Below are 22,465 nucleotides of genomic sequence, written 5' to 3' on the forward strand. Positions count from 1 at the left end.
GAAAATGATGATGCAGTATTGCAACCCTGTGCATATACATCTAAGAAACTCACGGAAACAGAACAGCGCTGGCCCGTATGGGAGAAGGAGGCTTATGGGATACGTTGGGCATTACTCACGTGGCGACAGTTCCTGGAAGGCAACAAAATCCCCTTCCAGGTATGGACTGATCACAAAAATTTAGAAGCCCTGAAAACTTCCAGGAAACTCAATCCCAAACAAGCCCGCTGGTCCCAGCATTTTCACCAATTCCAATTTAAGCTCAAACATTTACCAGGAAGAAAGAACTTCCTGGCAGATGCACTATCTCGCATGCCCCAATATAACAGCGCACGAACCACAGACTCTAGACCAATAATGGCAGAATCACAACTGGCAGCGCCAGTAACCACAAGAACCCAAGCCAAAATAAAACCACAACTGGACAGCCAAACTGGGATTGAATTCAGAAAAAGTTTGGAAACAGATGATTGGTTCCAGAAAAACAAACATGTGTGCACAATGAGAGACGGATTGCCTTGGGTAGGGGAAAAGTTATATATACCAACAACTCAAAGACTAACTTTCATGCAACTTTGCCATGACACAAAATCAGCAGGGCATTTTGGATTTGTAAAAACTTTACACTTAATTAAACGGCAATTTTGGTGGCCATCAATAAAAAAGGACATAGAAAGTTATGTTGCCAGCTGCCCAACCTGTGCATCAGCAAAGAGGTTGCAAGGGAAATCGCCAGGGCTGTTACAACCAGTGGCAAGTCCCTCAGCCCCCTGGAGGGAAATAGCCATGGACTTTATAGTGGAATTGCCTGAAAGCAATGGGAATACTGTTATCTGGACAGTCACGGACCTATTTTCCAAACAGGTGCACTTTATCCCTTGCCAAAAAATTCCCACTGCAAAGGCCTTAGCAAAACTTTTCATCCAGCACATTTACAGATTGCACGGGGCACCCCAACGCATCATCTCTGATAGGGGAGTGCAATTTACGTCTGCATTTTGGAAGGAATTTTTATCCCTTTTAGGGACCACTCAGGGATTGACATCTAGCCACCACCCTCAAGGAGATGGTCAAGCGGAACGGTGCCAGTCGGTACTTGAGCAATATTTGAGATGTTTTTTAAATTTCCAACAGAGTGATTGGACGGACTTACTTCCTTTTGCAGAAGTTGCCTACAATAATGCAGTCCACTCCAGCACAGGCTACACTCCTTTTCAAATAGCCAACGGCCAAAGTTTCAACCCTATGCCAGAGTTAACCCCAAAAGAACCAACAATCCCTTCACTGAAAGAATGGATGGAAAACCTACAAAACACCTGGCCAATAGTCAGAAAATCGCTAGATGAAGCTAGGCGGGCATACAAAGCACAAGCCGATCAAAAAAGGGTTGAGCCTACACCATTCATTATAGGAGAAATGGTGTACTTATGTACAAAATACCTAAAGTCCCTACAGCCCTGTAAAAAACTTGGACCAAAATATATAGGGCCTTTTCCAATTAAAAGAATCATAAATCCAGTAACAGTAGAATTAGAATTACCAAAAATCCTCAGACAAATACACCCAATTTTTCATTGCAGCTTCCTGAAAAGAGAGCATCAGTCACCTCTACGGCCAAAAATCCCCCCCCCACCACCTCCAATCATGGTGGAGGGGGAACAACACTTCGAAATAAAAGAGATCCTTGACTCTAGGAGATATCGTGGAACAACTCAGTACCTAGTTGCCTGGAAACACCTCCCTGCCTCACAAAATGAGTGGGTCCATAAACGTCACGTCAGAGCCCCGAAGCTATTGAAGAAGTTTCACACAGAGTATCCTAACAAGCCTAACTAAATTTTTTACTTGTGTTTTCTTTCAGGTGGACCTCTCTTATTGTTAAGAGGGGCCGGATGTCAGAATCCAATCATATTTCATCTTTAATTATCAAATATAGAAACTCCCAATTCTGCCTTCTTTGGATTCTGCCATAAGAGGGAGAGAAGGGGGAGAACAAAGGGGCTTTATGGCCCTCAATTCCTTCAGTAGACTTCAAAGAGCTGAATGCTGAATGTGTGTTTATTGTAACCTATTGTAACCTCAAAGCGTTAGCATCCAGAGAACATTAGCATTAACAAAGAAGAGTATTTGCCTTTCATGTAGTTATCTGAAGTCTCCATCCAGACGGAAGACAGAAGAAACGGGGTGGAATTGTGATACTTGAAAAATATTCACTGGAAGGGGGGTGATTGGGTGGGACTACTGGGGACCCCTTAAACACCTCGAATGGGCGAGCTGGACCCAAAGTTCCTGTTCTAGCATGCCTTGCCAACATGTATTTAACAAAGGAGGCCTGTGGAAGAAATTATTCCAAGAGTTCGTCTCTTCAAGATGCAAAGGGGGTGGGTCCTTACATTAGACAGGACTTGCAAAATTAATCCACCTGGAAGGAAAGAGACTCTTGTTCGTGCGGGGGATTTGTGCAAAAATTTACCATGTTCAGGACAATGGAGCAAGAGAGGGAAAAATCCCTGGAAAGAGAGACGCTGACCAAGTTGGAACCTTGCCAGATGTGGGTATCCGAGAGGTCAGTTCCTCAGGAGAAGAAGTGGTGGAGACAAGGGACCACAAGCCTCACTGGTCAATGGGTGTTGGAAAGAAAAGTGAGTGGGGAAAGGAATCAAGAAAGGTGACCCTGAGACGGGGGACCAAGCAACCAGAATGGAAGCAGGAGATGGAGAAATCCCTGCACGCAAGTGAATAGGGAGGAAGCTGGGCACCGTACTCAGACTGGATCCTAGAGAAAGCTATTGACCTGATGAAGAGAACTCTCAGCTCCCTAGGAGAGGAGAATACTGAACCCTACGGCTGCCCCAGTTCCTGGAGACGCAAAGGGAGAGACACCGAGGGGAACGTGGAACCTGCAACCCCAGGGACATCTACTGATCCAGGAGCTCCCACCCCCTACCGGAACACAGATGGCAATCTGGACGGAAGGCACTACCACCCACAACAGAGGCACCGATCCATTCCAAGACGTCCACCGTTGGAAGTGAAATTCAAAGGGGAGCCAACACGCTTGGGGTTTTTTCTAACCCAAGTCCTCAGCTACATGGAGGAATATGGGCAGGATATTCCCAGCGACAAAGCCCGCATCCGGATCGTGCAATCTGCCCTGGATGGACCAGCTACGGATTGGGTAGTGAACTTGCATGACTCCAATGCCCCAGAAATCAGTAACTTCAACCGTTTCATGTCCTCTTTGAGAAGACGATTTGAAGACCCCCTGGCTGATCGCAAAGCCCGTGAAAGAATAACAACGATGAGGCAAGGCAAACGCCCAGTGGCTGAGTATACACAAGAATTTCGGGCCATTGCCAGCAAACTGAATTGGCCAGAAGACATCCTCCTTGGCCATTTCAAAGACGGACTAAACTATGATCTATATGATGCTTGCCTGCCCCGAGGGGACCCACATCGACTTGAGGAATGGTACGTCTTGGCAGAGGAAGCAGAGATCGACATATTGAAGAGGCAACGCCGAGGAAAACAATGGAGCCGCCCCCCGCCTGAGCTGACACACCAACCGGTGAAATCATCGGATACAGCCAAGAAGCAAATGAGATGTTTCAAGTGCGGAAGAGAAGGGCATCGAGCTGTAGAATGCCGCTCAAAGGCCCCCCAGCACAACCCAGACAGATCCCCAATCAACAAACCCGGAAAGTATTCAGCTAAGCCAAAAGAAACGGCCATGAGAATGATGGAAATTGCAGAAACCCCCACCTCTGCTCACCAAGGGGAAAGGACTCCAGCCTACACCACAGGGCCGGTGGATGCCTCAGATGACAGCTCGGAGGGCGAACCCCTGGTAAGTGGATGCATCACACCCATCTTCAAAACAGTGACTATATTAATCCCCCCCATGCCCGAAGCTGTGAAGGTGAAAGCCTTAATAGACTCTGGCTGTACCCGCTGCCTCATTAGCCCAACACTAGTGGGGAATCTGGGCATCCCATCCAGGAGACTGGAACAACCAATCTCATTTGGCCAGCTAGATGGATCCATAGCAGGGGGGGTGCCAGCTACCCTAGCCACTTTGCCAATACATCTCTCCCTGGGCAACCATGAAGAGGACTTAACGTTTGTGGTGACCCCAGGTATGGAATGCCCAATGATTCTAGGGATGGAATGGTTGAAAAAATGGAACCCCTGGGTAAATTGGAGGACGACAGAAATCAAATTCCCGAAGGGGGACCCTATGGACTTAAAACCCCAAGGGAGGCTACCAGAATCAAGAATAGAAAAAGCATCCATAGGAGAGGAAAAAAGATTAACAGAAATACCAGAGGAATATAGGGACCTTGCTGAAGTCTTCAGTGAGGAGAGGGCGAATGAGCTTCCCCCCCACCGACCCACAGACTGTACCATTGAATTCAAGCCTGGGGCAAAACTCCCGAAGCCCAGATTATACTCCATGAGCCCAAAGGAGAAGGAGGAAATGGAAAGATTTATAAAAAAAAACCTGGAGAGAGGTTTCATTGAGCCAGCCAAGCCTAAAGTGGCTGCCCCGGTCCTTTTTAGAGAGAAGAAGGACGGCTCTTTACGTTTATGCGTGGATTATAGGGCCCTGAATACAATCAGTGAAAGCAACCTATACCCGCTGCCCCTCATGAAAGACATGCTGTCACACCTATCGAAAGGGAAAATTTTTTCTAAACTAGACTTAAGGGAAGCTTACTATCGCGTGAGAATCAAGGAAGGGGACGAATGGAAGACTGCATTTAACTGCCCCATGGGGTGCTATCAATTCAAAGTCTTGCCATTTGGATTACAAGGGGGCCCTGCAGTCTTTATGCAACTAATCAATGACGTTCTAAGGGAGCACCTGTTTAAGGGGGTCCTTGTTTACTTGGACGACATTCTTATCTTTACCGAAACAAAAGAAGAACACGTCAAACTTGTCAGAGCGGTTTTAAAGAAGCTGCGAGCCGCTCACCTATATGCCAAACTCTCAAAATGCGAATTCCACCAGGAAAGGATAGACTACCTAGGCTATCGCATATCCCCACAGGGCATTGAAATGGACCCAGAGAAGGTCAGAGCAGTATTAGAATGGGCACCACCCCGCACAAGAAAGCAACTACAAAGTTTCCTGGGCTTTGCAAATTTTTACCGCCAATTCATCCCCTCATTTGCACAGATAGCCTTGCCCCTCACTAACTTACTAAAAACGAAGGGAACATCCTCAGTAAAACCTAGCCAGCCACTAACATGGACAATGGAGTGCCAAGCAGCGTTTGAGAGACTAAAGAGACTTTTTTCTGCCGAACCAGTACTAAGGCACCCAGACATGGACAAACCCTTCATAATACAGGCAGATGCAAGTGATGTGGCAGTGGGGGCTGTGCTATTACAAGAAAATGATGATGCAGTATTGCAACCCTGTGCATATACATCTAAGAAACTCACGGAAACAGAACAGCGCTGGCCCGTATGGGAGAAGGAGGCTTATGGGATACGTTGGGCATTACTCACGTGGCGACAGTTCCTGGAAGGCAACAAAATCCCCTTCCAGGTATGGACTGATCACAAAAATTTAGAAGCCCTGAAAACTTCCAGGAAACTCAACCCCAAACAAGCCCGCTGGTCCCAGCATTTTCACCAATTCCAATTTAAGCTCAAACATTTACCAGGAAGAAAGAACTTCCTGGCAGATGCACTATCTCGCATGCCCCAATATAACAGCGCACGAACCACAGACTCTAGACCAATAATGGCAGAGTCACAACTGGCAGCGCCAGTAACCACAAGAACCCAAGCCAAAATAAAACCACAACTGGACAGCCAAACTGGGATTGAATTCAGAAAAAGTTTGGAAACAGATGATTGGTTCCAGAAAAACAAACATGTGTGCACAATGAGAGACGGATTGCCTTGGGTAGGGGAAAAGTTATATATACCAACAACTCAAAGACTAACTTTCATGCAACTTTGCCATGACACAAAATCAGCAGGGCATTTTGGATTTGTAAAAACTTTACACTTAATTAAACGGCAATTTTGGTGGCCATCAATAAAAAAGGACATAGAAAGTTATGTTGCCAGCTGCCCAACCTGTGCATCAGCAAAGAGGTTGCAAGGGAAATCGCCAGGGCTGTTACAACCAGTGGCAAGTCCCTCAGCCCCCTGGAGGGAAATAGCCATGGACTTTATAGTGGAATTGCCTGAAAGCAATGGGAATACTGTTATCTGGACAGTCACGGACCTATTTTCCAAACAGGTGCACTTTATCCCTTGCCAAAAAATTCCCACTGCAAAGGCCTTAGCAAAACTTTTCATCCAGCACATTTACAGATTGCACGGGGCACCCCAACGCATCATCTCTGATAGGGGAGTGCAATTTACGTCTGCATTTTGGAAGGAATTTTTATCCCTTTTAGGGACCACTCAGGGATTGACATCTAGCCACCACCCTCAAGGAGATGGTCAAGCGGAACGGTGCCAGTCGGTACTTGAGCAATATTTGAGATGTTTTTTAAATTTCCAACAGAGTGATTGGACGGACTTACTTCCTTTTGCAGAAGTTGCCTACAATAATGCAGTCCACTCCAGCACAGGCTACACTCCTTTTCAAATAGCCAACGGCCAAAGTTTCAACCCTATGCCAGAGTTAACCCCAAAAGAACCAACGATCCCTTCACTGAAAGAATGGATGGAAAACCTACAAAACACCTGGCCAATAGTCAGAAAATCACTAGATGAAGCTAGGCGGGCATACAAAGCACAAGCCGATAAAAAAAGGGTTGAGCCTACACCATTCATTATAGGAGAAATGGTGTACTTATCTACAAAATACCTAAAGTCCCTACAGCCCTGTAAAAAACTTGGACCAAAATATATAGGACCTTTTCCAATTAAAAGGATCATAAATCCAGTAACAGTAGAATTAGAATTACCCAAAAACCTCAGGCAAATACACCCAATTTTTCATTGCAGCTTGCTGAAAAGAGAGCATCAGTCACCTCTACGGCCAAAAATCCCCCCCCCACCACCTCCAATCATGGTGGAGGGGGAACAACACTTCGAAATAAAAGAGATCCTTGACTCTAGGAGATATCATGGAACAACTCAGTACCTAGTTGCCTGGAAACACCTCCCTGCCTCACAAAATGAGTGGGTCCATAAACGTCACGTCAGAGCCCCGAAGCTATTGAAGAAGTTTCACACAGAGTATCCTAACAAGCCTAACTAAATTTTTTACTTGTGTTTTCTTTCAGGTGGATCTCTCTTATTGTTAAGAGGGGCCGGATGTCAGAATCCAATCATATTTCATCTTTAATTATCAAATATAGAAACTCCCAATTCTGCCTTCTTTGGATTCTGCCATAAGAGGGAGAGAAGGGGGAGAACAAAGGGGCTTTATGGCCCTCACTTCCTTCAGTAGACTTCAAAGAGCTGAATGCTGAATGTGTGTTTATTGTAACCTATTGTAACCTCAAAGCGTTAGCACCAGAGAACATTAGCATTAACAAAGAAGAGTATTTGCCTTTCATGTAGTTATCTGAAGTCTCCATCCAGACGGAAGAAAGAAGAAACGGGGTGGAATTGTGATACTTGAAACTATCACTGGAAGGGGGGTTGATTGGGTGGGACTACTGGGGAACCCCTTAAAACCTTGAATGGGAGAGCTTGGACCCCAAGTCCTGTCTAGCATGCCTGCAACCATTTTCTCTTAATAAAGGATTCCTGTTGGAAGAATTATTCCAAGAGTTCTGTCTTCTTAAGATGCAAAGTGGGGTGGGTCCTTACAATCACTCACAATGAGCCTGTTCTGCTTTCACTATCTGCTGTTTTTTGTTAATGCTGAACAGTGGATTCTTTCACAGTCATCCATTCCTCCAATACTGTCCAGTCTTTAAAGCTATTACTGTAGCTAAGCAGGTAAGGCTAGGATGGAATGCAGATATACCTGTTCATCTCAATGCAGCTATGAGCTGCACTGTCAGGATCTGCAGTGTGTCTAGATCATGTTGCTCTGGATATTACACCCTTGCATCAAGTTAGGTTGAGCATATAGAAGAAGTGGATTTGGATACCACCTTCACTGGCCTTTCTTGTCTCAAATGCCATCATTTTCTTGTTATCTGGTTTATAAAAAGCCACCATTTACATGTGGTCTGTAAACCTGTTTTATGTACAAGTGGGGGCCATAATTTAAATTGTTCAGACAATATTGATGCCTATACAGAAGAAAAGAGATAAAGTTGTCAAATACATATAAGAATTAATAGCAATTAAAAGAAAGGTTATGCCACATTTCAGACCTGGGAAAAGAAGGACCATAAAAAAAGAAACTCAAAACAATCCTGCCTTGATTCTTTTTGAGAGGGTGGAAAGAAACTGACAGGCTTTCTGTTTTTATGTTTTTATACCCCCAAACCATAAAGTAGCAGTTCCAGTAGTCCTTCTTTCCTTGATTAGTTTCCACCCATTGTTTCTTGTCCTGCCTTCAGGATCTTTGGAGAATATGTTGACCTCCTCTTCTTTGTGACAGCCTCTTAGATATTGGAAACACTGCTATCATGTCACCTCTAGTCCTTCTTTTCATTAAATTAGAGACACCCCATTCCTGTAACTGTTCTTCAAATGTTTTAGCCTCCAGCCACCTAATCATCTTTGTTGCTCTTCTCTGTACTTTTTCTAGAATCTCAACCTCCTTTTATATCGTGGTGACTAAAACTGGATGCAGTATTCCAGGTGTGGTCTTACCAAGACCTTATAAAGTCGTACTAACACTTCATGTAATCTTGATTCTATCCCTCTGTTAATGCAACCTACGACTGTGTTAGCCTTTTTTGGTAACTGCAGCACACTACTGGCTCATATTTAAATGATAAAAGCCCAGACCAGCACAATACAACTGAAAAAGAAAAACAAGAAATCCAAGAAGAAACCAGCATGGCTGCATAAAGATCTCCCTGACAAAGACAAAAAGGACAGCTACAAAAAATGGAAAGAGGAGCACATAGTTATGCAAAGCCAGAACATGCAAAGATGAAGTCAGAAAAGCAAAGGCTCAGAATGAACAAAGACTTGCAACAGAAATCATGGATAATAAAAAAAAAGTTTCTTCGAACATATGAACAACAAGAAAAAAATCAAGGAAACTGTAGGTCCACTAAAGAGAGAAGATGGCAAGGAAATAACAGACAACAGGGAGAAAGCAGAGCTGCTTAACTCATACTTTGCATTAGTCTTCACACAAAAAGAAACTATAGCCCAACATACCAAAAAACCACTGCAAAAGACAAATTAGAAACAAAAATTAAAATAAGCAAGAAAATGGTAAGAGAACACCTATCCAACCTTGACAAATATAAATCACCAGGGCCTGAAAGATTACATTCCTGTGTTCTGAAGGAGCTGGCAGATGTTATCTCAGAACCATTGTACCACAGCTTTCAAAACTCCTGGAGCATCGGGGAAGTACCTGAGGACTGGAAAAGAGTTGATGTGGTTCCCATCTTCAAGAAAGGGGGGAAAAATGGATCTAGGAAACTACAGACCAATCAGTTTAACATACCTGGGAAGATCCTAGAAAAGATAATCCAAAAACAGATCTGCAAACAACTAGAAGCAAACAAAGTCATAACCAGTAGCTATCATGGGCTTGTTAAAAACAGATCATGCCAAACTAATCTTATTTCATTCTTCGACAAAATGACTAAACTAATAGACTAGCAAAATACTGTGGATGTAGTATACTTAGAGTTCAGTAAGGCATTTGATGAAGTAGACCACAACCTACTCCTTGGTAAGCTAGAAAAAGGTGGAATAAACAACATCACCACCAGATGGATCTGTACCTGGCTGGCAAGCCATACTCAATGAGTAGTCCTCAATGGCACTACATCCATATAGAAGTAAGTAGCAGGGTACCACAAGGTTCTGTCTTAGGCCCAGTACTCTTCAATATCTTCATAAATGACAAATTTGCAGATGACTAAACTGGCAGGAATATCCAACACCCCAGAAGACAAACTCAGGATCAGAAAAGATCTTGACAAACTTGAACAATGGGCCCTATCCAACAAAATGAGTTTCAGTGTGAAGAAAAGCACACTTTTTATATTTAGTTAGGAAAAATCAAAGGTACAAGTACAGATTAGGTGAGACCTGGCTTAAAAACAGTAACTGTGAGAAGGACCTTGGAATCCTAGTGGACGATCTCTTGACTATGAGCCAGCAGTGTGCAGCCGCCACCAAAAAGGCTAATACAATCCTGAGTTGAATAAACAGAAGCATAGAATCAAGATTACGTGAAGTATTAGTACAGCTTCATAAAACCCTAGTAAGACCACATCTGGAATACTGCAGCCAATTTTGGTCACCATATCACAAAAAAGATGTTGAGACTTTGGAAAAAAATCAGAGAACAGCAATTAAGATAATCAAAGGCCTGGAGACTAAAACATATGAAGAACAGCTGCAGGACTTGGGTTTGGCTAGTCTAAAGAAAAGAAGAATTAGGGGAGACATGATAGCAGTATTCCTGTATTTGAGGGGCTGCCACAAAGAAGAGGGGGTCACGTTATTCACCAAAGCACCAGAGCACAAGAAATAATGGCTGGAAACTGATCAAAGAGAGAAGCAACCTGGAATTAAGGAGAAACTTCCTGACATTGAGGACAATTAACCAGTGGAATAGCTTACCCCCAGAAATCGTGGACACTCCATCACTGGAAATTTTTAAGAAGCAGCTAGACCAGGGGTGTCAAACTCGCAATATCATGTGACTTGTCGTGACGAATCACAACTTTTTTGCCATTGCTGGCAATGGGGTGGGCGCAGTTTTGCTATGATGCATCCGGCCTGTGGGCTGGCAGTTTGACACCCCTGAGCTAGACAGTCACTTGTCTGAGATAGTATAAGTTTTCCTGCTTGAGCAGGGGGCTGGACTAGAAGACCTCCAAGGTTCCTTCCAGATTCTATTCTATTCTATTCTATTCTATTCTATTCTATTCTATTCTATTCTATTCTATTCTATTCTATTCTATTCTATTCTGTATGTTATTGTCAATGGAACAGATGCTTGGCACCATAAAGATTTAACAGAGCCATTGAGCCATAGAGTGTCAAAGGTTTTACCTGATCTTTGAAATGTATAGCAATATACATTTAAAAAAAAAAGTGCCAAAAGTTTTTAAAAAGAAGGAAATATACTTCTATTTACAAAAGGACTTATCCTGTGAATTTACAAGTGCTTACACTGTAACTGGACTATGTCTCAGTTCTGTGATTTACTTATTGGTCAGTAGTTAGAATGTTGGCTATACACAATTTATGAAACATGTCTTCCTTTGTATTTATATCTGTGTGAGTATATATATTCTATTCTACTCTATGACTCCAAGATCCTTCTCACAGTTACTACTATTGAGCCAAGTACCACTTATTCTGTACCTGTGCATTTGGTTTTTATTGCCTCATTATAATACCTTACTTTTTTCACTATTGGGTTGCATTTTGTTAGATAGGGCCCAGTGTTCTAGTTTGTCGAGAACCTTCTATATCTTGAGTCTATCTTCTGGAGTCTTGGCTATTACTGCCAGTTTGGTATTGTCTGCAAATATGATGTGTTCCCCTTCTATCCCCTTGTCTAAATCATTGATGGATATTGAATAGTACTGGGAGTAAAACAGAGCCTTAGGATACCCCACTGTATACTTCCCTCCAGGGATTGCAGTTCTATTAAAGACTAATGTTGAGTACTGTTGATCAACAAGTTATGAATCCATCTAGTGGTGATGTTGTCTGACCCACACTTTTTCTATCTTGTCAAGTCAACTTCCAAGTTACATTACAGTTCATATAAACTATTCTGAATTTTCTCATCATTCTTGAAGAGTGCAATGATTGAATTAAAAAAGATATGGAAGTTTTTGTAGAATTGTTAACAAAGCAGTTTGCAAAAGTAATTCTGTATAATTGATAGATTGGTCAATTTATTATTGTTCTAAATGAACATTTGTAATGCAGTTGAAAGTGAAAAGTGACTTGTCTCAGTCTATTTTATCTTAGTCTGTTTAAACATTATTTTAAAATGAAAGGAAATGATCGAAAATGAACAAGCTTCAGATTTTATACTAAAAGTGGATAATGCTTTAGAAATAAACAAGGACTGGGACTTGGAAAGAGGGATTAATAGCAAAAAGTAGCAAAAAGGTGAAAGCAATCATGTTTTGTACAAAACTCTCATTTTGCACTTATAACTGGTAATAAGCTAGTTTTGCACATGAAGTGAATCATGTTTCCACTGAACAACTTATACATTTTGTGGCTTTATGTGCTCATATAATTTCTGATGTATAGAATGGAGAAATGAGTAATTTGGTAAACTGAACCTAGGATGATACAAGGGTCCATTAAATGTTTTTGGTATTTGGCTACTTAATAATATTCAAATGAAAGATAATCAATATTAGTTGTTTTGTAGTTTTAGACGACTTATGACATTTTTGGCACTGAGCTGCGTAAAACAAGCCATTCTCCCTTAGTGTTTACATAAAACACAACCAGCAATCAAATAAACTAAAACAGTAAAACAAAATATCTGTAGCTCAGATACAGATATGATGAAAGTAGTAGGGTAAATTTGGAAGTTAATTTCCAAGATAAAGATATCAAAAATATTTGAACTTTTCTCCTGGTATAGCTACATTAATATTCGAAATAGATGGTATTTTAACCTGGTCTACATATTACTGCTAATCCAGTATGTTTATTTTGGGTATAGAATATTATGTAAACCCACCACAAGAAAAACTATCATAGTCAGGAAGCCTGACTAGAATAGGTGGGGTGTCAATTTTTTTCTCTTTTTGCCATGACTCCCCACCCCCACACTTTTTTTTTTTTTTTGAAATTACTAGTCCTACTACAGGGAAATATCGCTTTGTACTAGCTGGAACTTTTTTGAGATGCAAAGAAAAATGCCAGAGACATCCCCCCATCCCTCTATGCCCCCCCCCAATATTTAGACTTATCAGATAACTGCTAGGTGCACATGTACTCTCAAATAATAATAGTAATTCTAGTGTGGGTTTAAATATATGGCAACAGGAAAATGAAAGTTGTAGATAATACTCAATTCGTTTTTGATTTAATTGGCCTCGGTTTGTGTTAGTTTGATGAACTTTGGTGCTGAGTTTGATAAGTAGCATTAAAAAAGATTTGATGTCCTAGCAATACTGTTGTCTATGAAAGAAATGTAGCTTGGATGTGAGAAACCATGAATATTTAGGCATAAGATCAATATGAATAATGGACAGTTTATTTATTTGTCATTTATCTGTCAAATTTAGCAGGCTTTCCAATTCCATAAACAGATCTAAAAGATTATAAACAGAAGAACAATAAAACAAAGAAAAAGAACAATGTATGTCCAGATGAGAAAACGTTCAGATTAATATATAGAATTCTGCATAAAGCTCGCCACCCATTCTAATTCAATACCTGTGGAAAAATCCAAGTTTTCTGACCTTTTAAAAATACAGTCAATAGGGGATCTCAGATTCAATTCCCTTCCCTCCAAACAAAACCCCCCAATTGATCCATCTTTAGACATAAGAGACTTGAAAGCTAAGAAATCAAGGAGAATTAGTGCAGAGTCATCATCTCAGTTCTACGCCCTAGTCTGAAACCTGGTTGACCATTTTCTCTAGGGCCTTTTGGAGTTGCACCTTGATAACTTTCTCTAGAAACTTCCTAAAAAGGGAAGGTTGGATACAGGATGAAAATTGCCCAGGAATGTTGGGTCCAGCAATTGTTTACAGGGGAGTGGTTATACCACTTCCTCCTTTAAGATCAGCAGAACATTCCCTGTCTCTCAAGGAAAATGATATCAACACACGGACCCAGCTGCGTTATCACAGAGGCAGCTTTTACAGCAAGGAAGGCCATGGAGCTATTAAGCAGCTGGCTGGATGACCATTTCTTTGGGAGTTAGAGCCTCGAACCCATTCCAGCTAAACTTTCAAGCTTGTGTCTAGACATGTTGACTGGACTTGTCCAGTCGAAGTCCATCATCCAGTGAGTTTATCCATCAAACAACTTAAATATTCCTCATAGTGGAATAGTGGCAGATGATCCTGCAGCTCATGCCTTAAAAAAAAGAATGAGTCATCTAAATAGGATGGTTGAGCAACTATCTGCAGACCCGATAAGAGTAGAAATATAAGTAGAAATAAATTTGCATTGAGACAGAAAATATTTTTTAAATGGTGCATTTTATCCTTTTGTTATTTCCATAAACATGTGAATTAACTCTCAGTTTGGCTCTGAAATTTACATATTAAAAAGAATCTAGTGCCACACCTACATTTTGCTAGAATTGTAGAAATCAAGACATGCCCCCATAGCCACCAAGGGGAAAAAAAGAAAAAATAAATCTACACTGTGTAGTTTCATCTGAATCCCTAATTCAGATTCCCTGTGGTCATTGAGGAAGAGGAATAGAATAATTACTCCCAATATTTTTATTTCAATCTTGGGATATACCTTTCCCTATATACTGTGATCCTGCTTCACAGTTCCACATGTGTTTATTTCCAGCATCTGTTCTCTCTCCATGTTCATTTTTCATTGCTGCAAATTGTCTCAATAAATATTCTTTTAAAAGTCTTTGTACTATTTTAAACAATTGCAATTTTAACAAATTCACTTTGTCAGGGCTGGCATATTGGTTTTCTGTATAAACATTAATTGGACTCCAACAGTTTCTCTGGGAAACTAGTAGAGATTATATAAAATAGCTTGTTAAAATATAAACCACTTGGAATTTTATGTTTGGTTTCACATATTAATATATCTTGACAGTTATTAGTTTGTTTTTCAAAAAAGCCCTGTAGATATTGAGATAATGAATTTCATAATTAACTAAATGAATTTTATAATTAACCATTAGGTTATGTATAAATAACATGCAGATAAAGGCTAGTTCTTGTCACTTATCAAACCCTCTAAAGTTCTAAACAATAATAAAGTTACACCTAGATGTTCCCCATAGTTAATTTATTTCATTTCTAAAGAAAGCATTGCTCTCTCAAATACTACATTCCACACCTCTGTTGAAAAGCAGATGGATTGGAAGCTAAAGAACAAGTTATTCTGTTATTGTTTTGCTACTTTTAAACAAGTTAATGTATACATTAGCCCACCCGCTGTTAATCACACTCCAATGCCAAAGTTTGTCCTGAGATGTTAATTTAGCTTGCTTTCTTGGATCATATGATAGAAAGGCTGCAGTTGCAATATGTCATCTTAGATGAATTGTCCAATGCAAAATGTATATTTTGAAATCTTTGAGGCAGGGAGAAAATTGGGATGATGTAAGAAAGGTGTAATTTTGCTGTTTCATCATCAACTAATACCATCATATTTTTAATAAAACTCAGATCAGTCATAAGAAATTTTAGGAATTTGTACTGATTAGCTTTATATCTTACATTTAATGAAAAGGTTTCAAAAAATGAAACTTCTTAAAATAATAAATTAATATTCATTATTAATAATTAATTAATTAATCTTAAATAATACATTAATCTTAAATTAAACCAACAAATTAGTAGATTACTATTTTTTAAAAAAATAAATAATGATTAGATAGCACATCAAAAGGAGACTCTGAAAATTTAGTAACATACCAAAGAAGTCAGAACGTTGATCATTGTCATATATCAGAATTGAGATTATTATGGTTGTTGATACAGTCTATATCAGGGGTGTCAAACTCGCAATATCACGTGACGTGTCACAACGTGTCACAACTTTTTTTCCATTACCGGCAACGGGCACGGTTTCAACATGATGCATTTGGCCTGTGGGCTGGCAGTTTGACACCCCTGGTCTATATTATCTTGTCTGTAAAGTCTGTCTAATTCCAGACTTGCCCAATAGTGTAGTTCTGCTACAGTTCCAAAGATGTGGGATAAAAATAACAGAGCATTATCATGCAACACTAAGAAAAATCCATGTATATTTCAGGAATAGATACAATTATCTATAAATAGTGCAAGGTATTTGAAATTTGGAAACATTTATCTACAGTACTTGGTATGGGATAATCAATTGTATTTGTATATGTGTATGTGTATGTGTTTTAGGTGTTGCCATACAGGAAAGGAAAGATAGCCTAGTTAGAGATGGGTGACCTCATCTGCTTCAAAAACCATTTTGTCCCCCACCCACTTGCTCCTGTTACCATTTCATTTTTTTCCTATCCTGAATGGAACATATTTACCTTAAACTTTAAAAGTTTTAATGGGCAGGGGCAAAAAAGGCTCTTTGTATATTAAAGTATGGATGCAGAGATCTACAGTCTTTCTGTAGTTTCTGGAACTGCAGCCAGTGAGGTTTAGCAGGCAAGGGCAGGACTAACTATGAGATGATCCAGGTTCAAATCCCCTCTAGCCATGGAAACTCACTGGGTGATTTGGGCCTAGTCATTCTTTCTCAACTCAATTTACCTCACAGAATTGTTCTTGCTTGATAAGGTGAGAGAAAATCCCTATACAAGCTCTATCAAGGCAGGGTATAATCACGCAATTAAATATATCTTGTAGCACCATCAGCATAGGCTATAACAAAGGATGCTAGAGGTGATTAATTGGGCACCATGTTTGAAGACTGCTATTTATTTATTTTTTGCTGTCCTTAATAGAGGGCGGTTTGGTAATTTTCTCTGCCTTCTCTGCCTGATTTCTGTGACAGAAAAGAATAATCCCCCATGCATGCAAAACGTGAGCTTGTATCTTCTCTAAAAATTAAAAAAGAGAGCTACGTGCTAATGTATCTAAATACATTTTGATGAACAACTTGAAGAAACATATATTTTAAATCTGACAAAAGTTTTCTGCTCCAGCATCTCACGCAAAATGATGAAATAGAATTAGAAAGCAGAAGCAACTGTCTCATGCTACTAACAGATAATTATGGTTAAAAAGATGAGACTGGTACTTTTTTCTATTTCTTCCTTTTGTAGAGGAAACTTACAAACCACAAAGTTCATGAGCTCTGGCAGGACATGACACTCTTGGGGATGCTCAAGAGGCTCATTTCCAGCTAAGAACAGACCACCAAAAGCCACTCCTGGATCTAATAACTCTTTTTAGCCACTGGGTAATTCTACTCCTTTAGCAAAGTTGCAACTTTTTGTTTCTGAGGTGGCAAGGGCTTGATGGGCTGGCAGCGCTGGCTAGCCGAAGTGGTGAAGTGATTCATTTGGAACCGAATCCAAAACTGAAAGGGTTTTCTATTTTTCTAAAGCAAGAATTTTTTTATTCATTTTAGATTTGTCTTATTCCCATTATTTAGTTTCAGAGAAGGATGTTGCTTAAAGTGATGCACAATAAAAGAATATTTGCTTTCATGTCTTTCTAAGAAGAACAATGCAAAAGCAGTAGCAGCAAGTTACCAACTCCAAATCAGCAGTCAATAAATCAGACTATCCAATAGCAGTTAAATGCTTGCTGGAAAATGAATCTTTCAAACTGACAGCAGAAAGACAGTTAGAGTTTTGCGGCTGAGTATACTATGCATGCAAGAACAAAAATCCTTTTTTTGGGGGGGGGGATGTTGCTACAGATCATGTTGTGAAACCAATGGTGCACATACGTAAGGGGAGCCACACGACCTTTTTAGAAGATGAGAATTGCAGTCAGAATCCATTCTATTTTGAACTTAAAAGGGGATAATCAACGAGCAAAAAAGGTGTTTCAGCAGATGTGGGCTGTGAATGTAGTGATTCCTTATCCACATTTTTCTTGGGATTGTACAGCTGCTGCTAAGGGAAGTTGCATGATCCCTGGAAAAGGCTGCTTTAAATAATTGCAGACAGATGCTACATTCAACCTCACACCTCTTTGCGCTCTGAAAACAGTTATCAGCTAGCACAGCTGACAGATTGCTGATCTGAGTCTTTTCTCTTAGTTGAAAATTTGTCAGCAATCTTCAGTACTACTGTAGTTGAAGTTTCTGGGGGTTTTCAGATGTAGCCCCACTTATATGACAATGCATATAAGACTGCAATGAGATTTGAATATCCAAGAATAACAATGAGCAGAAGTACTTCAGATTTATTTCATCCTTAGAACAATTATCGATAGATAGACAGACAGACAGATAGATAACCTTTATTGTCATTTTTTTACTGTGGGCACAATGGCACACATTAAAAATGAAATTTAGTTGCTTTCTCTCAAAGTGTACACATACATAACACACATTTAAACATACTGAGAATGTTACAATGTAATTCAGTTTTCCCTGATGGATGCACGTGACATTGTAAACCATCATTATTTATTTTTATTTATCTAATTTATATGGCTGTCCATCATACCAAAACTAATTCTGGACAGCATATAACAAAGCTAAAAACAATAAATAAATAAAATCATTATTGTTTCTAATTATAAAAAAACATTAAAACTATAACAAGGAAATAACATAGGATGTTAATAATAATGGAGCTACCTCACAAGTTCATCTATCCCTTAAAGTCTCCAGGCTTGCCAACACAATCAGGTCTTAAACTAGGTTATGAGGTCAATTTCACCTCTGGGGAAGAAGATTCCATAATGCAGATGCCACCACAGAAAAGGCCACTGCCTAAGACCTACCAAATGGGACTTATAACATGAGAAATACATACATACATACATAGTTCAACTCATTAAAAATAAAGCATGTTAAAAACTGTGCGTATGTATGTGTGTGTGTATGAGGGTGGGAGAGAAGAGTGGAAAAGTATCAAATTAACTGCAATGAGTGTTTGGTATTTGATTTTTTTAAATTTCAACTATTTAACAATTTTTTGAAAAAAGCATTCTGTGTTAAAAGAAAGAAAATCCATTTGAAAAACTATCTACAATATCCATTGTAACAATAGTGTTAATGCACACGGCTTTTTGGGAATGTTCACACATCCTCTATTAACACTGAGTTTCTTTCTTTAGACGGCTGAACAGAAATAAACTGCAAGTTCTTCCAGAACTGCTTTTTCAGAACACACTGAAGCTAACCAGACTGTAAGTATAGTTTTTATTTTTGGCATCCTATATGTGCTTTGATTCTTAAGTCAGCAATTTTGGCTGTGAGGTTTTGGTATGATGCCTTCTTGAAGTGGATTTTGAAATGCGTCTTGGTTTATTATATAAAATCTTTTGCTGGGAAACATTTACTTGTCTTTTTACTACTCTGTACATTAATTGTGAAGTCAAAGCTGCCTTGGGTGTGTTTCTGTTTCTCTTTTCTTCTCTACTGTGGCTACACATGAGATAGATCACAAATTTTTACTTCCAGCTTATATTAACAAACTGTGAAATTGAGGGTTAATCTCAAAATGTTTGGTAGGTTCATAAGTCTCACAAATGTTGGTTTTCCTCAAACAAAGCATTCTTAAAAATAATTACTGTATGTCAAACTGTGATTAATAAAATTGGATATGAGGTTTCTTAATTTCCTCACATGCTGGCACATTGTAGGAGGACAACCATATTAGTCCATAGTGGCAAAAAATCTAATGAAGTGAACTACAGTCCATGAAATCTTATGTCTTTTAATGAAATTAATTAGTTTGAAAAGGTGCTACCACATTCCATCTGATTTTTCACATGCTAGGGAAGGAGAAGAATTGTTGTTGTTTTTTAAAAAAAGAAATTGAGTACCGGGAGAGGGTAAGCTCACTTCTGTTGTGAAAATCTACAATTTGCGAAGAAAGAAGAAGTCTGAAGGAGCAAATTAGTTTTGGATGTAGGAGTTTAGGAAATAGGTGTCTATAAAGACACTGATTTTTATTCCAATAATGATTTTGCATAGCAACAGGACAGCTGTGATTATTATCACTTCTCATGACCCCTGCTGTATTTGTTCAGTATATCCTTGAAGTAAACAAGGTCATGCCTTTGTATTCTCATCTAGATAAGATAAAAGATCTAATCATAATTTGCATTATAATATCAAATCATATAAAAGAAATATATTTGTGAATCATAATGATATGAGCTCAGCAACCATGAGACTTGTTTTTGAAAGCCATTTATTGCATTTCAGTATTTTATTCTGATTCATAAAAAAGGTTCATCTACATAATTTGTGTTGATATACAATCTGGCTGTATCCTGAATACTGTGTGCATGTGCACATGCGCACACTTTCTCACACACACACAGTATTGACAACCTGATAGTCTCAGTATATGAATGACTCTTAATGCATTAATAGGATGAAGCTAGCACCGTCATATTTCCCATCTTTGTTTACAGTTGATAATATCGCCTAATTTTTTTCAGCCAATATAACTGCAACAAATGTGATTATTAGAATATTTTATCTGAAAGAATTAGTGATGTTCTTTCAATAAATAAATTCTTTTTCACTAACAGTATATAGTTAAAATTTCCATCTGTATTTGTGATATAAGAATGAAGGTTTGAAAATTACAAAGTGCCATTTTATTTGGATAGTCCTTCCTGGATTTCCAATCATAATTTATATTGTCAATAGTAGTTTAAGTTCCTGTATTTTGTGGGCAAATGGAATGAAAACAAGCCCTTGACAATCTATTTAAATACTTGTAAAGCTGTGAAGAACAGTTTTATCCTTAAACTGGCCAATTAAAACAAAAGGCCTGTTAAAAGAAATGGGGGAATATAGTTGCAGTGTCTTTCAATTATAGAAAGGGTCCGAAGCTCCTATAATTATTTACATGTCTTTTTATGACATCTGTTTGACATTATGGGTGGGAATATACAGGAAAATCAACTTTAAAAAGCAATGCAAAGAATCCTGTTAAATTAGTTTGATTCATACATTGCTAGAAGGAGACCGCCAGAAATTATGCATTGTGTGTTTGCATTTTATTCCAAGGTCGTTTTGTTGAAGCTTTGCTGTACATTATTTATAGAACAGTATCTTCCCTGTCTGTGATGTTAAAAGAAAAAAAAAGTTTCTGACATATTTGAATAATGTTTATATTCAGTTCCCATCCCAAGTATTTGACTTAAATCATAGAGTTTCAAGAAACAAGGCCAAATTTTTTGGAAGTCAGTCTCTGGAGAATTTAGATGTCTTAAAATAGACATTCCCATTGTTAGATTCATATTTCTGTTATAAGTGCATTTAAGTAGTAAAGGGTGAAGTAATAAGAAATGACTAGTTAGCATTCAATGTTTACCTACCTAATCAAACTAAAATTGGCATTTCGTGTTTCACAAGTGAAGAATTTCAGAACTTCACTCAGAATATAGCCATCAATCTTTCCAGCATTATGGAACTTAGTAAGGAAAAGGCACATTACATGAATAATATGTATTCCAGAGAAAAACTCTGGAATTGTTGATATATCTCTCAACAATTCCAGAGTTTTCCTCTTACACTTACATAGTAGTGAACGTCCTGCTCCTGGCTTGGTTATGGCTATACTAGGGGTAGGCAACCTTGGCTATGCTGGCTCAGGAATTCTGGAAGTTGAAGTCCACGGGTCATAAAAGAGCCAAGGTTGCCTACCCTGGGCTATACCAATGCTCCATTTTTATAGTTAACCTCTTTGCTCTAAGGCCCTTCACTTTCAGGCTTGACAAATCAAGGTCTCAGAGAAAACGTGCTTCACTGATTATTATTTTTTTTTAAAAAAATACTTGTACCATGCGAAAACAGTCAGTTTGGTATTTTTCTCCCTAGACATATTTCCTCTTTCAGCAACTCTCAATAGTCTCATGACTTTTTGTTTTCTTCATATTGATGGATGGGGTCTCCTGCTTTCAGGTTCTAAAGATGAGCAGGCTACTTCCATAAAGAACTTTCTTCTAAGAATTGAAAGATCCTATATTGAACATTAAAGTTTTTAACTTTGGCTGTAACCATTTTACTGGTCTGTTATAGTCCTTGATTTGTGACTGCAATTGGGATTGGAACATCTGTTGCTAAGTGATGGAATTGTTAAGTGAGTAGTATCCGGTTTTATGAACTGTTTTACTGTAGTCATTAAGTGATTCTTGTAGTTGTCAAGCAAATCTGGCTTTCCCCCATTGACTTTACTTGTTGGATGTCCCTTGGGAACATTCCAATCATTGGATTGCATGGCAATCATGTGACCCCTGGATACTACAACCATCATAAATATGTTAGTTGCCAGGTGCCCAAAATTTCATCATGAGAACACAAGGACACTGTTACAGGACATAGGTTACTTTTTTCAGTGCTGTCGTAACTTCGAACAGCCGTTAGACAAATTGTTGTAAGTTGAGGACTACCTGCATTTGCTTATTTAAAAAAGACAAAATGCTATACAAATGTTCATGTTTTTTTTAAATCCCTTTAAGCTGTTATCTGCAAGTCTTGTTCTGACCCAAATTTGGGGCGCACGTAATATAAAGACATTCTTGCTTCGCCCAAAGAACTATGAATTGTGGTAGAACATTTAGAA

At 39.1% G+C, this 22,465-nt stretch overlaps 1 protein-coding gene across 1 annotated transcript in view; it reads left to right on the forward strand.

Annotated features, from left to right (window-relative positions):
• Positions 1-22,465, forward strand: part of SLIT3 (slit guidance ligand 3) — a 567,201-nt gene that overhangs the window by 61,846 nt on the left and 482,890 nt on the right. Inside the window, exon 4 of the mRNA XM_039353305.1 lies at positions 18,996-19,067. Coding sequence (XP_039209239.1) covers positions 18,996-19,067 — 72 coding nt within the window. The remainder of the gene's footprint in view (positions 1-18,995; positions 19,068-22,465) is intronic.

This window comes from Crotalus tigris, unplaced genomic scaffold (assembly GCF_016545835.1).
Source record: "Crotalus tigris isolate CLP2741 ecotype Arizona unplaced genomic scaffold, ASM1654583v1 scf7180000017568.12009008, whole genome shotgun sequence".
Classification (NCBI taxonomy): domain Eukaryota; kingdom Metazoa; phylum Chordata; class Lepidosauria; order Squamata; family Viperidae; genus Crotalus; species Crotalus tigris.